General features: G+C 39.1%; 1 protein-coding gene across 1 annotated transcript in view; it reads right to left on the bottom strand.

Moving 5' to 3' along the window:
• Window positions 1-17,436, bottom strand: part of astn1 (astrotactin 1) — a 389,683-nt gene that overhangs the window by 15,653 nt on the left and 356,594 nt on the right. Inside the window, exon 21 of the mRNA XM_053329701.1 lies at window positions 2,934-3,069. Within this exon, the coding sequence (XP_053185676.1) occupies window positions 2,934-3,069 (136 nt within the window). The remainder of the gene's footprint in view (window positions 1-2,933; window positions 3,070-17,436) is intronic.

The following is a 17,436-nucleotide window of genomic DNA, read 5'->3' as shown; positions in this document are numbered from 1 at the left end:
GACGAGGCCTCAGCTCAGAGAGATGAATGAGCTGCCAGACAGAATAGAGCGTGCAGGAGTCCTGCTGATACTGGGATTAAAGCGGCATGTGTAGCTGCTCACTCTGCCTGCATACACCAAAACTATTTGAAGGGGATTCGTCCTTGGGCCTCTTAGCCTGTTTTTAAAATTATTATTTTTTTGTTTTCTTTACCTCCACTTGTAGCTTTTGATCTTTTTCTCACTTTCCCCTCCTTTTCTGTCTCTACCCCAAACTTTGCCTCTACTTCTCCAGCTCTACCCCTCTTCTTCATTCGTTCCTCTCCACCTTGCTCTTCCTCTCTTCCTCTCTCGTGTGGTTTCCCTCCTGGCAGGCTGTCTGTGAGATAAGTGTCAGCATGTGTAGAGAGCATCCGGTGTGTGTATATGTTTGTGTGTGCGCGCGCAGAGAAACTCACTACTTCACAAACTCCTACAATTTAAATGTAACATGGAATAAATCATATTTTTACTATTAGCATCAACAGCTGTCTGCTGAGAGACTCATACTATTCCAAAAATACAGAGTGAATTGGACCAATTACCTACCTCTCAAAGGAAGGATCGGTGCCACACCCCACACATTTAGTCAATGATTAGTACAGCATGTAAAAACTTCACTTTGAAATGAACTCAATGTTTCCCTTAGGACTTTAAATACACGTGAAAAAATACTGTGGTCATGAACTTCTAACTTAACCTGTATTTGACCTACTGGCCTTCTTTGGCTCACTAGAAGGAAATACTATAAAATCACAGAGGAGAAATATTTAAAGGGGATCAATTATGCTGGTCCTCATCTACAGTCATATTTATATACAATATTACAATATCAGATGTTTATATTAAACATGGCAGAAGTGTCTAATAATGATGTAAATGTTTGTAGAAGTGATCCGGCTTCAGACTTCTCTGAATGCTTGGTCCCCAACATTTTCTTTTTTTAACTTTAAGCTCAAGCTGATGTCACCTCGTGATGGATTTATTTATATGATCATCTGCTAAATGCACAGCAGGCAAGTTCACTGCTCCGCTCTGCTAACATTATGGTGTTTTTCCATAATTTTCAGGGTAGTCACACTGAGCCATGACTTGAGTTGAGTGGGCACACTGAGTGTTTTTCCATCCATACCATCCATAAAACAAGTAGTATATCTGTAAGAGGTGTTCTGGTTGCCTGCAGCTCTTCATCACACATCATCATCACTTTGACTGTTTCTGTTTGTAATATTCCTCCCTGCATTATTTCTAACTGATCCACTCAAACAGCTCCAAATATCTCCAGATGTTGTTGTGTTGAACGGTTTTTCGTGCTGCTAACGAAACTTTGCCAATTCGGTGAGGAACGCGTTTAATTTCCTTGAAATATTTCAAAGTAAAAGTTCCCCATTGTTTAGTCATTAATATGAGACAGCAAATCAGGATATGTTGGGTTTACATCAGCAGTAACTTAACACGACTTTGATAAGTGTTGCCCCTCAGCAGGCCTCTCAAAAGCTGGCCAATCAGAACAGAGTGGGCTCATGGGGAGGGGGCCTTAAAGAGACAGGAGCTAAGACTGACTGTTTGAGACGGAGGCTGAGCTGAGGGGTTACATAAAGGGCCAGTATAAGATAAATACGGAGTTTAAAAAATTGTGAATCATGCAACCTTATTTTAGTGGACTCCCAGAATAAAAATAAGGTTGGAAATGAGAGTAATGGTCCCCTTTAATTGCTCTACAGTAACTGAGGATTAGTAGATTGTAATATAAAGATTAAAAATGATGCTTGGTAATATAAAAATAAAATGTGGCATGCAGTGATGTACACCACTTATGACATGAGAATCATTTGTGGCTTTAAATGAGCAATAGCCATTCCATACTTTTACATTCAGTAATTATCTTTGTATAGCAGTTTTTATTGAGAGTGGTGAAGTCCACCATTCCTGTGTTAGATTCCTATTACCTAAGCATCCAGGATTCACAGGGAAACGATTCATTCATGAAATCCAGTGCATATAATAACAATCCAGTGCATATAATAACAACCTCACCATTCACTCTCTTTACACGGTGCCAGAACAAACGGAACATCCTTCTACTGCTGCTTCATATAAGTCCGTTCAGCAACACTTTCATTGTAAAGCAGCCAAAGGAAATGAAATGTATTTGACATTGTGTCTTCATTCTTTATTAAAACAGCATGGCTTTGTCTTTTAAACAGACAGCTGCACTTTCTGACAAAGTAGCTGCCTAACACAGTCTCTATTTGTATTCCCTCATATGTTAAATGCACCAATGTGTAAGTAAGACACTTTGGAGACGTTGGAAGGTAAACTAGCTACTTCCCACTGCCAAATCAGTCACTTTCTATGAAGCTAGCTACATGTAACATCTCTCAGATACACATGCTGTTTCTGGCAAATAAACCTTTGCTGTGTTCCATACTACATACTAATTATACTATGTATTACTAATCTTCATAGTATGCCATTTTTGCAGTTGGTGTATGATAAATCAACATACAACTATTTTATAGTAATTCTGCCATTTCTACAAAGTTAGATGTCAATCAAACTGTGATAATGCTTACTAAACTTCAGTCAAATGTTTATCCAAAGATAATTTTTCGTTTGTTTTCTATGATCTTTCTGGAGCTGTCTAACCCCAATCATGATAATGCTTATCTCTTCCAGCTGTGAGTAGCTCCTCTATTTCCTTTGAAATGTTGGACAATAGTGTCTATCAATAGCACGCTCAAAAATCAAGTGTTTTGACAGGAATTTCTAATTTTGTCCACGAGAACACACAACATACTCAAAACCTCTTTAGAAGTAGCATGTAGTATGGACTGATATCAGGACTGGGTCCATTTAGTTTATACATATTTATATAGTTGACATGTTCATGAGATAAACAGTCAGTAGCTTACATGTAGGTGGTATCAGGCTCCAGACAGCGAATGATCATGCTGATGGAAGAGGACAGGAGGTTGGGGATGTCCCCTAACATCACACATGGAGACCTGGCTCCAGACAAGATGTCATCCACGAAGCTCAAAAGCGTTTCTGTGGCACAAAGAGAAGGAAACATTTCTGTTAATATGACATCATTAAACCCAGAATGTCACCCCGAAGTGATTCATGTAAAATATGAGAACATGCTACATGAAATGTTATAATGCATGTGCTGCTAGTGCCTGACTTTTCTCTTTTAAAAAACTATTACTTTGAAAATACAACTATGATGAACTTTTCTAAATATTATAAGAATCACAAGTTAATAATAATAATAATAATGATGATGATGCATTTTATTTATGGGCAGATTTCAGAGCACTCAAGCACACCTTACAAACACATACAAAACAAACAATGCATCAAACATGATAAAATAAACAGAAGAAAATAAATAAAGTAAAATAAAAGACAACTGTAAAAACAGTGCATGATTAAATGAATTTAAATATGCATTTTAAACTACTTTGAGGTAAGATAGGGCCTCCTCCACTGGGTTTAATAAAGTATACTGCATAAGCATGTGCCTGCTATGGAGGCTGACATTAGCCATAGCTCTCTGCTGTTTTGATAACAGAAGTCTCAACAAAATTCGCAAGAGATGAGCACTGCTATGGTTGAGCACAACACACTGTAAGGTTTATCCATGAGGGTTAAAGGTCTGATAAAGCACAGCAACAACACAATCATTTTCGAGTTCTGATGATGAAAAGGGAAGTTGATCTTTTCATAGATTAATGAATATCTCTCTTTTTAGGAGTCTCTTGATCACTTCAAAAATATACTTTTTAGAGAAACCTAATATGTTCTTACTCAGCCATTTACTTCCATTGATTTCAGAGACAAACAAAAAGAACAGCGTGTTCTGTTTCACACAGATGCAGGTTTACACATGCAGTCCACTCACTGTGGCTGGATGTTTGATACTTTATTTAAGGGCACCTTGACAGTAGATGCTGCAGGAGGGAAGAGTTTTACACATTCATTGTCCAACCCGCTTTTTCCCAGCAGATTCAAAATGCTAAACCTTTTAGCTATGACTTTTCTCTCACCTCTACTGCAGCTCTACCACTCCCACCTTATACATAAGTCCTTGACGTCATCTACAGGGTAATAAAACAATCACACTCTTTGAAACAGTCGAAACCTTAAAAAAGCAACAATAAAAGCAAAGTGGACTGAAACACTTGCGTAATACAAAATCACAAAATCCTATTTTTAGTTCACATGTGCAACATGATTGAAAAAACTATAATTGGGTATGTTTATAACGACCTGCATTATCCATCTGTATCAAAAGTTTGTAGAATAAATAAACTATCAAATATATATTTTAAGACTAAGTTTATATTTCAAAACAACATTAAAAAACTGCAGTGGATTGAATAGTTATAATCAGGGATAACCTGAGCATCTCACATATGAGAGCAACCCTGTGAACCTACACTTCCACTTCCACCTCCTCCTCCTCCTCCATCCCCTCATCTTCAGGGCTCCTTTCCTGTTGCCCAGCTTGGTGGTGACACATGCAGCTAGCTATGTTTTCCCAGCTGGCACCTCGTACGTCAAAAGGGCATTTGGCTACTGGGGTGTGTGTTTCACTGTACAGGGGAAAAACCCCTCTGCTTGAAAAAAGTCTGTGTGTGTGTGTGTGTGTGTGTGTGTGTGTGTGTGTGTGTAGGTAATGTGAAGAGATGGGTGCTCTGAGGTGGTCATAAGTGACCCTCCTCTACACAAGCAGCGCCTGTCTGTGTGTATTTATACACACAGACAGGCATATGTGTACGTGTGTGTGGATGTGTGTGATGTGATGGACACCCTGGGGTGGTCACCTGTGCCTTTTCTTCCACAAGAGCTTTGCCTCTATGTGTGTGTAAATACGTGAATGTGTGAATGATAGGTGCTCTGAGGTGGTCACCTATGTCTTCCCTGTCAACTCTGGCCGATGTCACCAGCTGGTAAACAGTAGGCCAAGTGCCACGGAGTCATGGAGAGAGCGTGAGGATTAAAAAAAAAAGTGTGTGGCAGCTGTCAGAGCGAGGTGTTTACCTAGTGTAGAGACTGACACGCGAGTGAAAGATATAAACAGTCCTGGAGATGTAAATGAAAAGTGACATTGTGAGGCTTTGCACCACTTAGCATATTAATTGCAAAGCCGGTTGGAATATCTGTCTGGCGTGTAAGGAGGCGTATAAAAAGGAAACAGTGTTTGAAAACCTCACTGGAGAACGCAGTTTGGAAATATGTTGAGTTATTCTCTCAATATCTGAACAAGTCGAGCTCTAAATGGGAAATTGTGAGCGGCATCAATCTTAATATACAGTTATGGTCTGTCTAAGCATCGCAACATTAGCAGTTCAGTTTAGATTTGTGGATGTATTAACTACTTACAAACTGTCCATGTTTACCGCAACTGTCTCATACCGCAGGGTCTTTATGAGGCTTACAAAAACATACTTAAAGAGTCGAATAAAAACAGCCCAGCATTACAGAATGAGACTTAAATTAGCTGTACATTCATGGCACAAATTCAATCTTTTTGTGGCTGAAGAAATAAGAGAAATACAGCATGGGAGCTATTTATTTTCCCTTTCAGCTACAGTAGACAGCAAGAAAAACACAGGATAGAAAGGGTTAAACAATTTCCTGTGCTTGGCTCTCTGTCATGCCTCGCTATATATAAGACCAGTGATTCCAAAGGCAGGACATGTAGATACCCTGCCTTTTTTCTTTTATTGTAAATCCCCTCATGACCACTGCAGCAGTACAGTGTGGTACATGATTGAAATTGATATTCAAATGTGCTTCTGAGCTGGCTAATCTGTAATGCTTTTATACTGTTTCTAGAACTCAATAAATCAACAAGGGGAACTACATTGATATACACATCAAAAGCTCTTTCCAGGTGTTGGGGAGCAGCCTACTACTGCATATGTATTTGTGGCTCCAGAGGGGGCCCTCAATAGCCTGATTCCTCATATCACATTGAGGCTACTACCCCCTACTCGGATAACATAAACACACCACATTTGGTTTAAAAAGGTAAAAATGACCTTTGAGGATTCATTACAGATTGAACAAACAAGATATAACGTGTTAATTAGTGAGTTTTAGAGGTTGTGGTAGGCAGATATTTTTTTAACCTGTGGACAGAGCCAGGCTAGCTGTTTTCCCCTTGCTTTCACTTTGAATGTTGAGCTAAACTAACATTCTCCTGGCTGTAACTCCATTTAATGGAAAGACATGAGTGGAAATGTTTCATCTAACTCTCTGCAAGAAAGCAAAAAAGAGTATTTTCTTAATTTTTTTAAGGGTTTGATTACGTTACGGCAATTGAAATAAATTTTGTTGAACGTTAATGGACTAGTGTGTAGGATTTAGTGGCATCTAGTGGTGAGGTTGCACATTGAAACCAGCTGAATTCCCGTTCCTAGCATGTAGAAGAACCCATGGTGGCTGCAAAACTTGGCAAAACATGAAAGGCCCTCTCTAGAGCCAGTGTTTGTTTGTTCTGGGCTACTGTAGAAACATGGTGGTGCACCATGGCAAGCTCCATGGAAGAAGAACCTCTCACTAAAAGGTGTCATTCTAAGGTAATGAAAACAAATGATTCTTATTTTCAGCTGATCATACACTAATTAAAACATACTTATAAATATTATATTCCACTGCTGCCAGGTCCATTCCACTAGATGCCACTAAATGCACCTTTAAGGAAAGATTGTGGTCATGTTAAAAATAAATCTCAAAAGAAAGGTCAGATGTTTGAAGATGAGGTGCAAACAGAGTTCTCCAGTGTCAAACACTTTGTAAGCTCAGTAATCCATCCTAACCTCTATCCTAAGAGTGCAATAGAACTGTCATGCTACTTTCACCTTGGCTTGTGAGAGTGTAAAAAGTGAAATTGTGGCTTATAACCAACTATCATAACCTATAGAAAAATACGTCCAAAACTACAAAAAGAAGACCTGAGTCGTGATAAACAGGCATTACACTATAAAACCCACTAGAAAGTCTGTTATATTGCTCTCTTGAACCATATTGCATGTTTGGCCTCACCTCAATCACTGATGTCAAGGCGCGTATTTTGCCTTTGGCAGTGTAAAATGGACTGTGATTAGAAAATTGTTAGCCAAGTGCAGATGGGTGATCCATTCTCACATGCTCATATTCTCACTTTCCTGTTTGCTCTCATTCCCAAACCACCTTTCTCACATGTTGAAAAGTTGTGAAGTAGAAGGAGGAGACTGACTCAAAACGGTTTGTTCATGAACCCTTTAACAAGCCTTTACTCAAACACAAAGTCATGAGCTTATTAAAACACGGAGGTACACAGCACAAAAATGAGTCTCTGAAAATACCTTTGCATCACTGGTTCACCTTGAACTGTGGCAGACTGAGATGCATAACATTATTCTATAGATTCAAGTGCCACCATCTGTACAATCTTTGCTGTCAATCCCATCAATCCTACCAGAACTGCAGTGAGCAGCCCATTAAAAACAGTTTGAGGAACCCTGTAGCGCACTGTCATGACGAGAGGAATGCTTGATGTGGGTGGCCTGCTGGCCAAAGGAACAGAAAGTGCACCTAATTCGACTATAACAAATATCTCAGTCAAAGGAGACGTGTAACACTGTGTGCTGCCATGGCATTTATGGACATGACTCAACATCAGAGGAAGAAAAAGAATACATAGAAACAAAATGTTTCTTTAGTGCCGCTGATTGCTGACAGACAGCTAAAAAAATGAAATTGATTCTGGAAATGAATCAGAGCAATACTTCACCCTTGACGGCTGCTGACTTGGCCAGCTTATGACTGTTATGATGAACTTGAAAATTCCTATGAAAACACTATGTGAAGAATTCTAACCTTTTGGATTCTACATATCACCTATTATTAACTGATTATTTCATCTATTGGCTTGATTGCAGAGACATTTCATCATCATAAATCTCTGTCTAGGTTGCCCCTTCATAGGGTTATTCTGTCGGCACATATTCTAGATAGATGCGTAAGCCTCCCTAAGGATGCTCAAACTTTAACAGAGTAAGACCTCCTTGATTTACTGTGAGCCACAGTACATAAAGAAAAGCCATTTTTCATTGTAGCATGGGGTTCCAACACAATTGTCAATCAACTTCTTCAAAGCCTCCACTGCTCAATATTTAGGAAGGCAAATGTAAAAGAGAAATAACCCTTTTGTACATTGAACACAATGCAGATTGCGGCAAAACAGCAGTCGGATGACACTTTGAATCAAAAGGGAAAATGAAGGTCTGATGATTTATCATATCTTGGAAGTGACAACTGAACTATTGGCAGGAAAAAAACAGCACATTTTGAGTAGCTCAGACTTTTCAAAACATATTGAAATGTATTTTCTCTCAGATGGTGTAACAGTCTGTACTCCCCACCATCTGAGGAACATGATCCAGCATTTCTTTTCTACAGCACCGGCCAGACGGCTTATCCTAAGATGACATCGGTAGACTGTTAAAGGTTCATTTGGGAAGTGTTGTACATCTGTCTATTTAGCGACATCAGTAAATCTGTGTGAGGCAGGGAATTCTAGCCTGATTGCTCCTGTGCAGGCATCCGCTATTTTAGGCAGCCACTATTTGAGATAGTGTGAATGTGATAGTAAAAGTATGGTATTGAAATTGGTTTTCTAAAATTTATGGCTATAGGCACGGATCTACTTGTTTTCGTGCAGGCAGTCCACCCACAAACCTTGTGGAGATAGATAAAACATTCATGAAATTCCATTTTCACACATGTTAGAGTCAGACTGGAATTTCAGATTTAAACTTTCTATTTGGAGCAATAAATAAAGATATAGTGTGAACGCTTTGCCTTCTAGTAGCACTATATGGTCCCTATTTTGTTGGTCTTGTGGACGAAGATGCACTTATTGTTTTAAATGATTGTAAATGTTTTTAACTTCACTGTAATCTTATGTCTACTTGTATTATTCATCATTTTATTTTCTTCAGTTTACCTACATATTTTTTGCGTCGCTGTGTTGTTGTTTCTTGACACCTTTGTAAATGAAAATTCCTCCTCAATGGTCTTTCAAGGTAAAATAAAAGGTTAATAAATATAGACGTGATGCAAGTGACACAATACATGTTCCTGCCAATTGTTTCACACGGTTCCACTGACCACCAGGTGGCAGTAATGTGCCAGGAAATGCAGCAGTGAGCTAACAAAGGCAGGGAAGTGGAAGACTGTTTCAAACTTTTAAGAAAAAAGTTGCAAATACTTTATGAAGAAGGAAGGAGATATTAGGTAGATATTTCCTCAGGTGTCATTTTTGAGTGTGATAGTTCAACCGCATCTCCATGCATCAACTTCCTCATTTACAATCACTTGTTATCATGTGACCGAGGTTACATACTTTGAAACTTAAGTGAAAACAGCTCTACGATGGAGCAAATTCTATCTGCTGAAGATGTAATGCGGTTGAAAGCTCTGGAAAAAAATAGCAAGCGGACTCAAGAGTTCAAATTTTGTAGTAAAACTGATGCAGAGTATTTTATGCGAGCAGATTTTACAAGAGTGACTAATTTTGAATAAATGTAGTCCGCACTGAGTGTTTTACCACCTACGCTGGGCACAAGATACCAAACATGACCAAAGGTAACACAAATCGTCTTTTTCAAATTTGGTCAAATAAAACAGAGTCTGTCTACAGCGGAAAATCTTGTCCTATGCAGAGTAATAATGTGGACACACCACACACATACACGCACCACACACACAGATTGTGGAGACCCGGTTTTAGCAAAAGGGGGAGGGGGGCACTCTGAGAAACTTGTCATTCAGCTGGAGTTGTTTACCCTCAGCATTCTTAAAGTCTGATTGGTTGGAAAAATCAAGGATTGCCAGGAGACTGATGTGAGTTATGGGATGTTTCACCTTTTGAAGTCGTGCCTGCTGTCGTCAGTTCAGTTGTGCAGGCCCAGACCCTTAGTGTGCATATGTGTGTGCATGTGCGTAAGTGTGTGTGTGAGTTTGTGTGTGTGTTGACCCTTCCAGCCAATCCACTGCTGTTTTTTCTGCTTCTTAATGGAAAGGACAGGTGCTCTAAAGATGATAATGTTTTTACTGTGGATCAGACAACAGATAGTCCTATATGGAAACAAAAGAGGTAAAAGTATACTGAACTCAAAGCACGCAGATGTCCAACACTTCAACTTGCGAGCATCCTTTTTACATTCCTATTCTAAGGTGTTCCTTTTAACTTAACTCACAACACACTCCCATTGTGTGTTAATTATGGAGCTGGAGTCAACACATGTTTAACCAAGGTTAGTATAAAGACTAGAGGCAGGGGGAAACACCTGGCTTGGCTCTGTCCAGAATTGAAAAATATCTAAAACTGACTAATTAACACATTGTATCTCATTTGTTTAACCTGTGGCTTGGTAGACTGCCTGTTGGTAGGTGTTTTTGAAAGCTGGCTGTTTCAACTGCCTCTGCTCATTACACAAAGCTAGGCTAACGAAACCCTGACTCCAGCTCTGTACTTAACACACAATAATAAAGATAATAGATAAAGATGAAGGGCATGGTGAACTACATTCACCACACTTTAAAAATACACCATCATAAACCTTTTTTTTATATACTTATTTTACTGAAATATCACTATGTCTTACAGAAAAGGCAGCCATCCACTAACACAGTATTCAGGTTTAGAGAGACGCATATGATGAACCTGATGAACTGAGAGGAGCGGGGCGGGAAGAAAACAAGAGCGGGGCACAGAGAGGGAGCGAGCAAATGGGAAGTTTACAGTGCCGTAGCAATGTGCGAGCACATGCACGCACACACACACATGCACGCACGCACACACACACACACACACACACACACACAAAATTACACTCAAACACACAGATGCTGCCTATAAAGGTAAACACTTGGGCTTAAATGTTCTCCTTTCTCCATCCTATAACAGGTTTCACTATGGGCTGCCTGGGAATTCATCCACTTCAGTTAAAGCAGACAGCTTCCTTGTAACTAGCTATAATTGGCAGCTACACATACACACACACAAAATTGGCAGATAAAACCTCAACATACCATCTGGACTTAGTTGTCTACCTTTCCATTGAATAAAAGGCAATGGGTCCGGCAACACAACAACAGATCACTGACAATCCCTTCACTCTCGTTTTCTTGGCATTACGAAGTTGAACGCAACCACTACCAGACCATGATGATTGGCCACACAGAGAGGATTGTTTTCGACTTCTGAAGGACAACATCCCATTGGATATGAATGGGCAATTCTTGACTCGGAGGAAGAAGGAGGAAAAGTAAAATGAGGACGAGGGGGGGTCAGAAGGCCTGAGGGTGTCATTAAAAAAAAAGAAAGAAAGCGGTCTTGCGTGAAAGAAGTAGGAACGGCACTTGAATCTGCGTGCGCTTTCTCACAATTTCTGTTTGATATGTATACTGCAGAGCTGCCATTTGCGTCACGGCAGTATAATTCATTGAACATTACATCTTCAGAGAGGCGATAAATTGTTTTATAATTTGTGCGTCTGACCAAATTGATAGCAGTTGCCGTGAGAGTGCTTTGCACGCCAACGGTAAATTTTGCCAAATATGTCAATAAAAGAATGAAACACCTTGGACAAAAGCAGATAAAGTCAATAACACACCAGCAGTGTTTGAGAAGGCTAAGACTCCATGCATGTAATACCTCGTAAACAACTATACGGAAAGGTAGAAAACAATGAAACAAAAACACACATATCAGTGCTTTCTATGGGTTTTTAAAAAAAGATTTTGGGCTCTCTCAACATTTTTATCTCTCTTAAATTTCTTTCCCCTCTCCATTTTTCATTATTTGTCTTTCTCCTCTCAATTTGTCTCAATTGACGTTTTTTCCTTTATGGGCAATCCACACTGAAATCATTTTTTAAGTGCTTCTGGAGTTCAGTTATCAGTTGTTCGTCTCACGCAAACGATGTGCTTCTAAAAACGTGTCAGCTCACACCCGCTTGTTCCAAGTGTATTTATTCATTGCATGCTTAGTGAAGCACAATCCCAATAGAAAGTCTTTGAAAGCACGCAGATGTCCAACACTTGAACTTGTGAACTGAAATCTATAATGATCGATCAAGGCCCACAGTTTCAGTTTGAACTTTTTGGTTTCACTAAAACTTTAAAGCCATGCCTGTTTTCTGCCTGTATAATTTATTTTCACCCATTGATTTGACCAGTAGTTTCGGTGGTAGCTCTCATGGTAGTCAGTGAATATAGTGGTTGCAACTGTCCTTTCAGCACCTGAGCTGTGCTAGTTCCTTGACAGTTATGAATGTAACAGAAGTTGGAGTATATAATATCAGTTCCCTTCCGTCATTTTTATGCATCCTTCCTTATTTTCTTCTGACAACACATTCCTTTCCTTCCTCACTTTCTGTTAGTGAGGAACAATGCTCAATTCTTGATTGGGACTCCAGATCCTCCTGGACCACTGGCTGAAAATATCAAGGCTACTCTTCCTTGCTTTCACTGGCCAGTGATCAGTGTTCATTGAAATATGGTTTTTCTGTTTAATGTGGCATTGTTCTCTGTGTAAAACAGCAGACACACTGCATCTTTTTTCCAAATTAAAGTTCTCTCACTTTAGACTTCTGCACAGGCCTAAAACTGAAACCCTATCCCTGTCTGTACCCACGCCTTCAAAACCTAAACTGATTAAACCCACCTGGTCCTGCAGAGACCTGAACCTGATTTGATGCTCTATTTTGTTATTGCTGGTATAATTTCTCCTTCAAAGACAAAATTATAACATTGTTTTGGCAAGGATTTCTCACACAATAAATAAGTAATGTGGCAATGGCAACAGACCAATGCAGAATATGGCATGCTCACCAGCACACTCATTATATGCACAGCATATCATTATAACTACTACTTGGCTTGCGAATTTGCCAAAGGTTTCTTAGCCAAAAACACAATATAGTCAACTACCAGCATGTAACAGCATCTCAAAATGATACATTATTCACCTTCCTGGTTAGTACTGACTATCTGCCAGAATAATTAGCTGTTAAATCCAACATGTCTTTCCCAGCTGAATTTGACAGTCCAAACAGTTATAATGGAACAGAACTTTGTAGTGATTGTGATGCTCTTTAGGAGATGTGGAGGAAGTTGAAGGTTTTTATCTGTTGTCACAACAAGGTCTTAATGTTTCAACAATATAATGGTCTTTCTTTGAATAATTGTGGATTTCAAGAATTTTTGCTACAATTAATTGATTACTGACCACTAGGTGGCCAGGCTGATGCTAACTCTACAACTCATTAAACATCAAAACTGATAGCTAGTAGAGGGCCAGTTAGAGAAAGAGAGAATGATAAATCACATTTGAGAACACACACACACACCATTGTGATTGCTGCGGTAAACCAGTTTTTCATTGGTTGCAACTTTAAACACTGACAATTTCAATGAGACGCTTGCTAGCTGATAAAAGAAGATTCAAAGTCTACAACCAGGCTAGCAGCACTAGATAGCACCGAGGCTGTACTTAGGCACAGCAATGCTTGTAGCTAAACGTGGCAGGATGCTAACATGCTCACAACAACAATGCTAATGTGTTGATAGCAGTGGATCACCATGTTTTTACAGATGATCATGTAAGGACAATGAATATCTGGACAGAAATATTGCCAAGATATTTTACTCTGGACCAATGTGTTTTTAAATTATTATTTAAATGATTAATTATCCAGCTATTGTATGAAACAACTAGGTTGGTTCAACAGATACAACTGAAGTACCAATAATATTTAAGCAGCCTTCAGACTGGATTAATGGTTGGGTTTTGAATTGGTTTTGAAGTTCAGCTTGCCATGGTGACTTTAACTGGACAACACAAGACATTAACTCAATTAGGATTGTTATGCTTGAATTCATCATGTTGAGGCAAATAAGACATAAGGTAGATTCAAGCATACAAGCACAGTGCGCTCTGCTGTTCATTTGCATGTACTGTAGAGGTGTAGAGTTGTTTTTTTTACAAGGCAAGGGGGAGGGTTGTGTGTGGTATTTACAAGAAGAATAGCAAATCCACATGGAGAATGATATAAGCAAGAGTTGGGAGGAATCAGACAGTGCCGGAATGCTATTAGTGAAGTGTTTTTCATTAATTCCACGAGCGCATGCCAGAGAGACTGATTTACCAGTGCAGTGTAGCCTTTGACATACAGTACATTTATCTTCTTCATGATGTTGCCCAAACAGGCCCATCATCTTTCCAGGGATGGTTTCAGCCAAAGTAACCCTTGCTAATAGGCAGTTCAAAGCAGCAATGAGAACAGCTGATGGATGTGATAAAATATTATGGCACAAATAAAATTAATGAGAATAAAAGATGATTTGTGCTACTGATGCTGTAAGCTCGCTCACAGTTGCTTCCACAGTTTAAATTAATATTCCTGTTGTATCTAATGAAGCATTTTAATAATGCTGTATCTTGATTACAATATTCTAAAAAAAAGTAAACATATCCCATCAGCTGTCTGTTCATGTGCTCTGGTCTTTCAAGTCCAACCCAAAGGAAAATGTGAATCTGGATAGCCTGACACTGTCAATGACCAGCAGAAGAAATAAATACAAAAAAGGAGTGTATGTGCGTATGTGTCTTTGTATGTATTAGGTCATTCCTTCATCTGGATGCCCAGCAGACAGGGAGAGACACTGACGGGAATGAATTCCTTAAAGATGAGGTGTTTCTTTCTTTCACCTCAGGAAGACATTGAGCTCCTACAGATCAGATTCTAATGTCTTCTATGGAAACACAAACAATCAAAATGATACTGTTAAGGGTCATTTATAAAATTCTTGAATCTTTAATAGTGTTATAAGGCGCCATTGCCTCATGCATCAATATCACAACAGCAGTGATTCTGGGAAGCTGCTCCATATAAGCCCAAAATATGATGTGGAACCAGCCCCTCAACTAGTCTACGTGAACCCTACGATCAGTGGATTGCTGGTGATGCAGATAAGGAATGCATATCCGTAGGTAAGCCCCCACCCATCACCTCTCATGTACTCTGTGGTCACTGCCTGGCACAAACTTGACCAAGATGTGATCAGAAAATCCTTAAGAGTTTGTGGAGCAAAGGCAATCCCGTCCTCTGCTTCAGGGAGGGGCAGCCCTACACTGGTGGACGGAAGGCTCTCACCAAGCTCAGACAGCTGCGTTAAGAGATGCCAAGCAGCCCAGGATGAGGAAAATAAAGAGGAGTTATTTAACAATAAAGTTGTTCTTACTGACAATGATGAGGAGTACAGTGATAATGCCGAGGATTGTGATTTTGAGGAGGAGGACAGTGACTACCTGAAATTGCACCACTAATGTTGCAATAATTGTAATATTTAGGCAATATCCTATTTTTCAGTTTGGATTATGATAGAAGCTGGATAGGATTGTTACAGAATATTTGACTGTGCTGTAAATAGGAATGGCTTGTGACATCTGGGTGTATTTACCCTCTGGTACATATTAAACTGATCTTGCAGATTAACATGGCACTGATGATAAATTACCTTTAAGAATACACTTTTAGAATTCAATTACTGGTACTGTTCTTAAAAATGTCAACAGCCTTGCAAAACTGTTATCTACTGTTATACACTATATTTCCAATAAATGTACCCAATATGCTTTACAGGGTTCAAACTGAGACAATGGTGGCGTTTTAAACCTTGATTCATTCATTCTGATCCACTTTGCTTTATTGTCTGGGTGTTGTTGCATATGGTATGCCTGCAAATGTTTCACTATGAAAGGCAGGAAATGAAGGGATTATTTCCATGGCCAAGTGTTGAGTCTGTATTAACAGCATAATGCTGTAACAAAAATTTAAGAGAGCAATTGGAAGCAGATCAGAAAACAAGGAGGCTTTTTACTGAAATATGAGCAAATCAAACAGAGGTAATTAGAAAGGCCTCTAATATAAGCCTGTTTCCAATAAAGGCCTGGTACCTTCTGTAGTTGAGGTAAATAAAGGCTTAGGCCACTATTAAAGGAAATACCGTACCTTAGCCATGACCTTTACTAATTATCAAATTAACCTTTTTATTTCTCTGGGATTTATGAAACTTTTTTTTTTTTTTTTTTACAATTTTAGCCCTGTCTGAAAATGAAATCAGGAAATCAAGAAGGCAAAATAAATACAGAAAACAGGCCTTCAATTAAATAAGGAATCATATTAAAACAGTTTTGGTGCACATCATATTTATAGTAATGACATACAATAATTGGGCTCTCTATTGAGAACTCGAGTCAATAATCTGTTAACGGCCAAACGTATTTACATAAATGATAGTTTACAGTATATTAGAATATTTGAATTAGTTATATGAAAATCAGAATTTATATACTGTGTAGGTCTGAGTACATTAACAGTAGATATAGATAAATAATCCGGAAGCAAAATGTGTCATCATGTGATGTCATTGGAGGTCATTGCAACACTGTCAGGGATCAAGAGGCTCTTGTGGATCTCCCATGGTAATGTCTTGAGACAATTTGGAGACAGGCCTGGAAAGGGTACTCGAAGAGACTGAACCATGGCTATACAAACTGGATAATAGAAAGATGAATGTAATTTCTCTTTTGGGGAAGACTCATGTCCAGTTCTGACTTCATATTGTCCAGCACACTTGTATTTGCAGCATTGATTCTGAACTTCTTGATAGGAACCTAAATCTCAAAAATGGATTTGTACATGGTGAGAACCCCCAAGTGGTGTGAGGATATCCATCAGTCCCTGAGTATGAGCGCCTCAAGTGATGCCTAATGCAGAAAGAGAAACTCTGACACAGATCAATATTTAGAATGAGTTCTGAAAATATAGCCTTGGGCAGGTCCTGGAGATGGCTCCAATTTAAGACTTCACAGGGAGACTTCAATGATCATTTTGGCAAAGATGGGTAAACCTGCAGTGTCTGAGGTCTTAAAATCAAGTGGTATTTTGTTATTGGTTGTGCTAGATGTGGTGCTAGCAGATGATTGAATAGCATATTGCTGCAATGTCTACATACGTTGTATCAAGATGATCCTGAAAATGCTTTTTCCTTTTAACATGTCCTTTTATGATCACATCCTGTGGGTTGGGACTGAATGACTGGATGGAAGCAAGAGTAAAAACATCAGTTTGCTTTGCAGGTTGCCTGGGCTCACCCTTAGGGACAGGGTACATACACCCATACATTAGGAAAGAGTGAGGACAAGAACAACTGTGCATCAAAAAGAACCAGATGAGGTGGTTCAGGCCACAGATCACCACAGATGCCTCCCAGTGGAGGGTATATCTTACTTTACAGAAATCTGAGGGGTTCATCCAATACATGCTTAAAGAATTACATATCCATATC

Source organism: Scomber japonicus, chromosome 12 (assembly GCF_027409825.1).
Source record: "Scomber japonicus isolate fScoJap1 chromosome 12, fScoJap1.pri, whole genome shotgun sequence".
In the NCBI taxonomy this organism is placed as follows: Eukaryota; Metazoa; Chordata; class Actinopteri; order Scombriformes; family Scombridae; genus Scomber; species Scomber japonicus.
The sequence above is the reverse complement of the archived record's forward strand: the minus strand, read 5'-3'. Positions and strand labels throughout refer to the sequence as shown.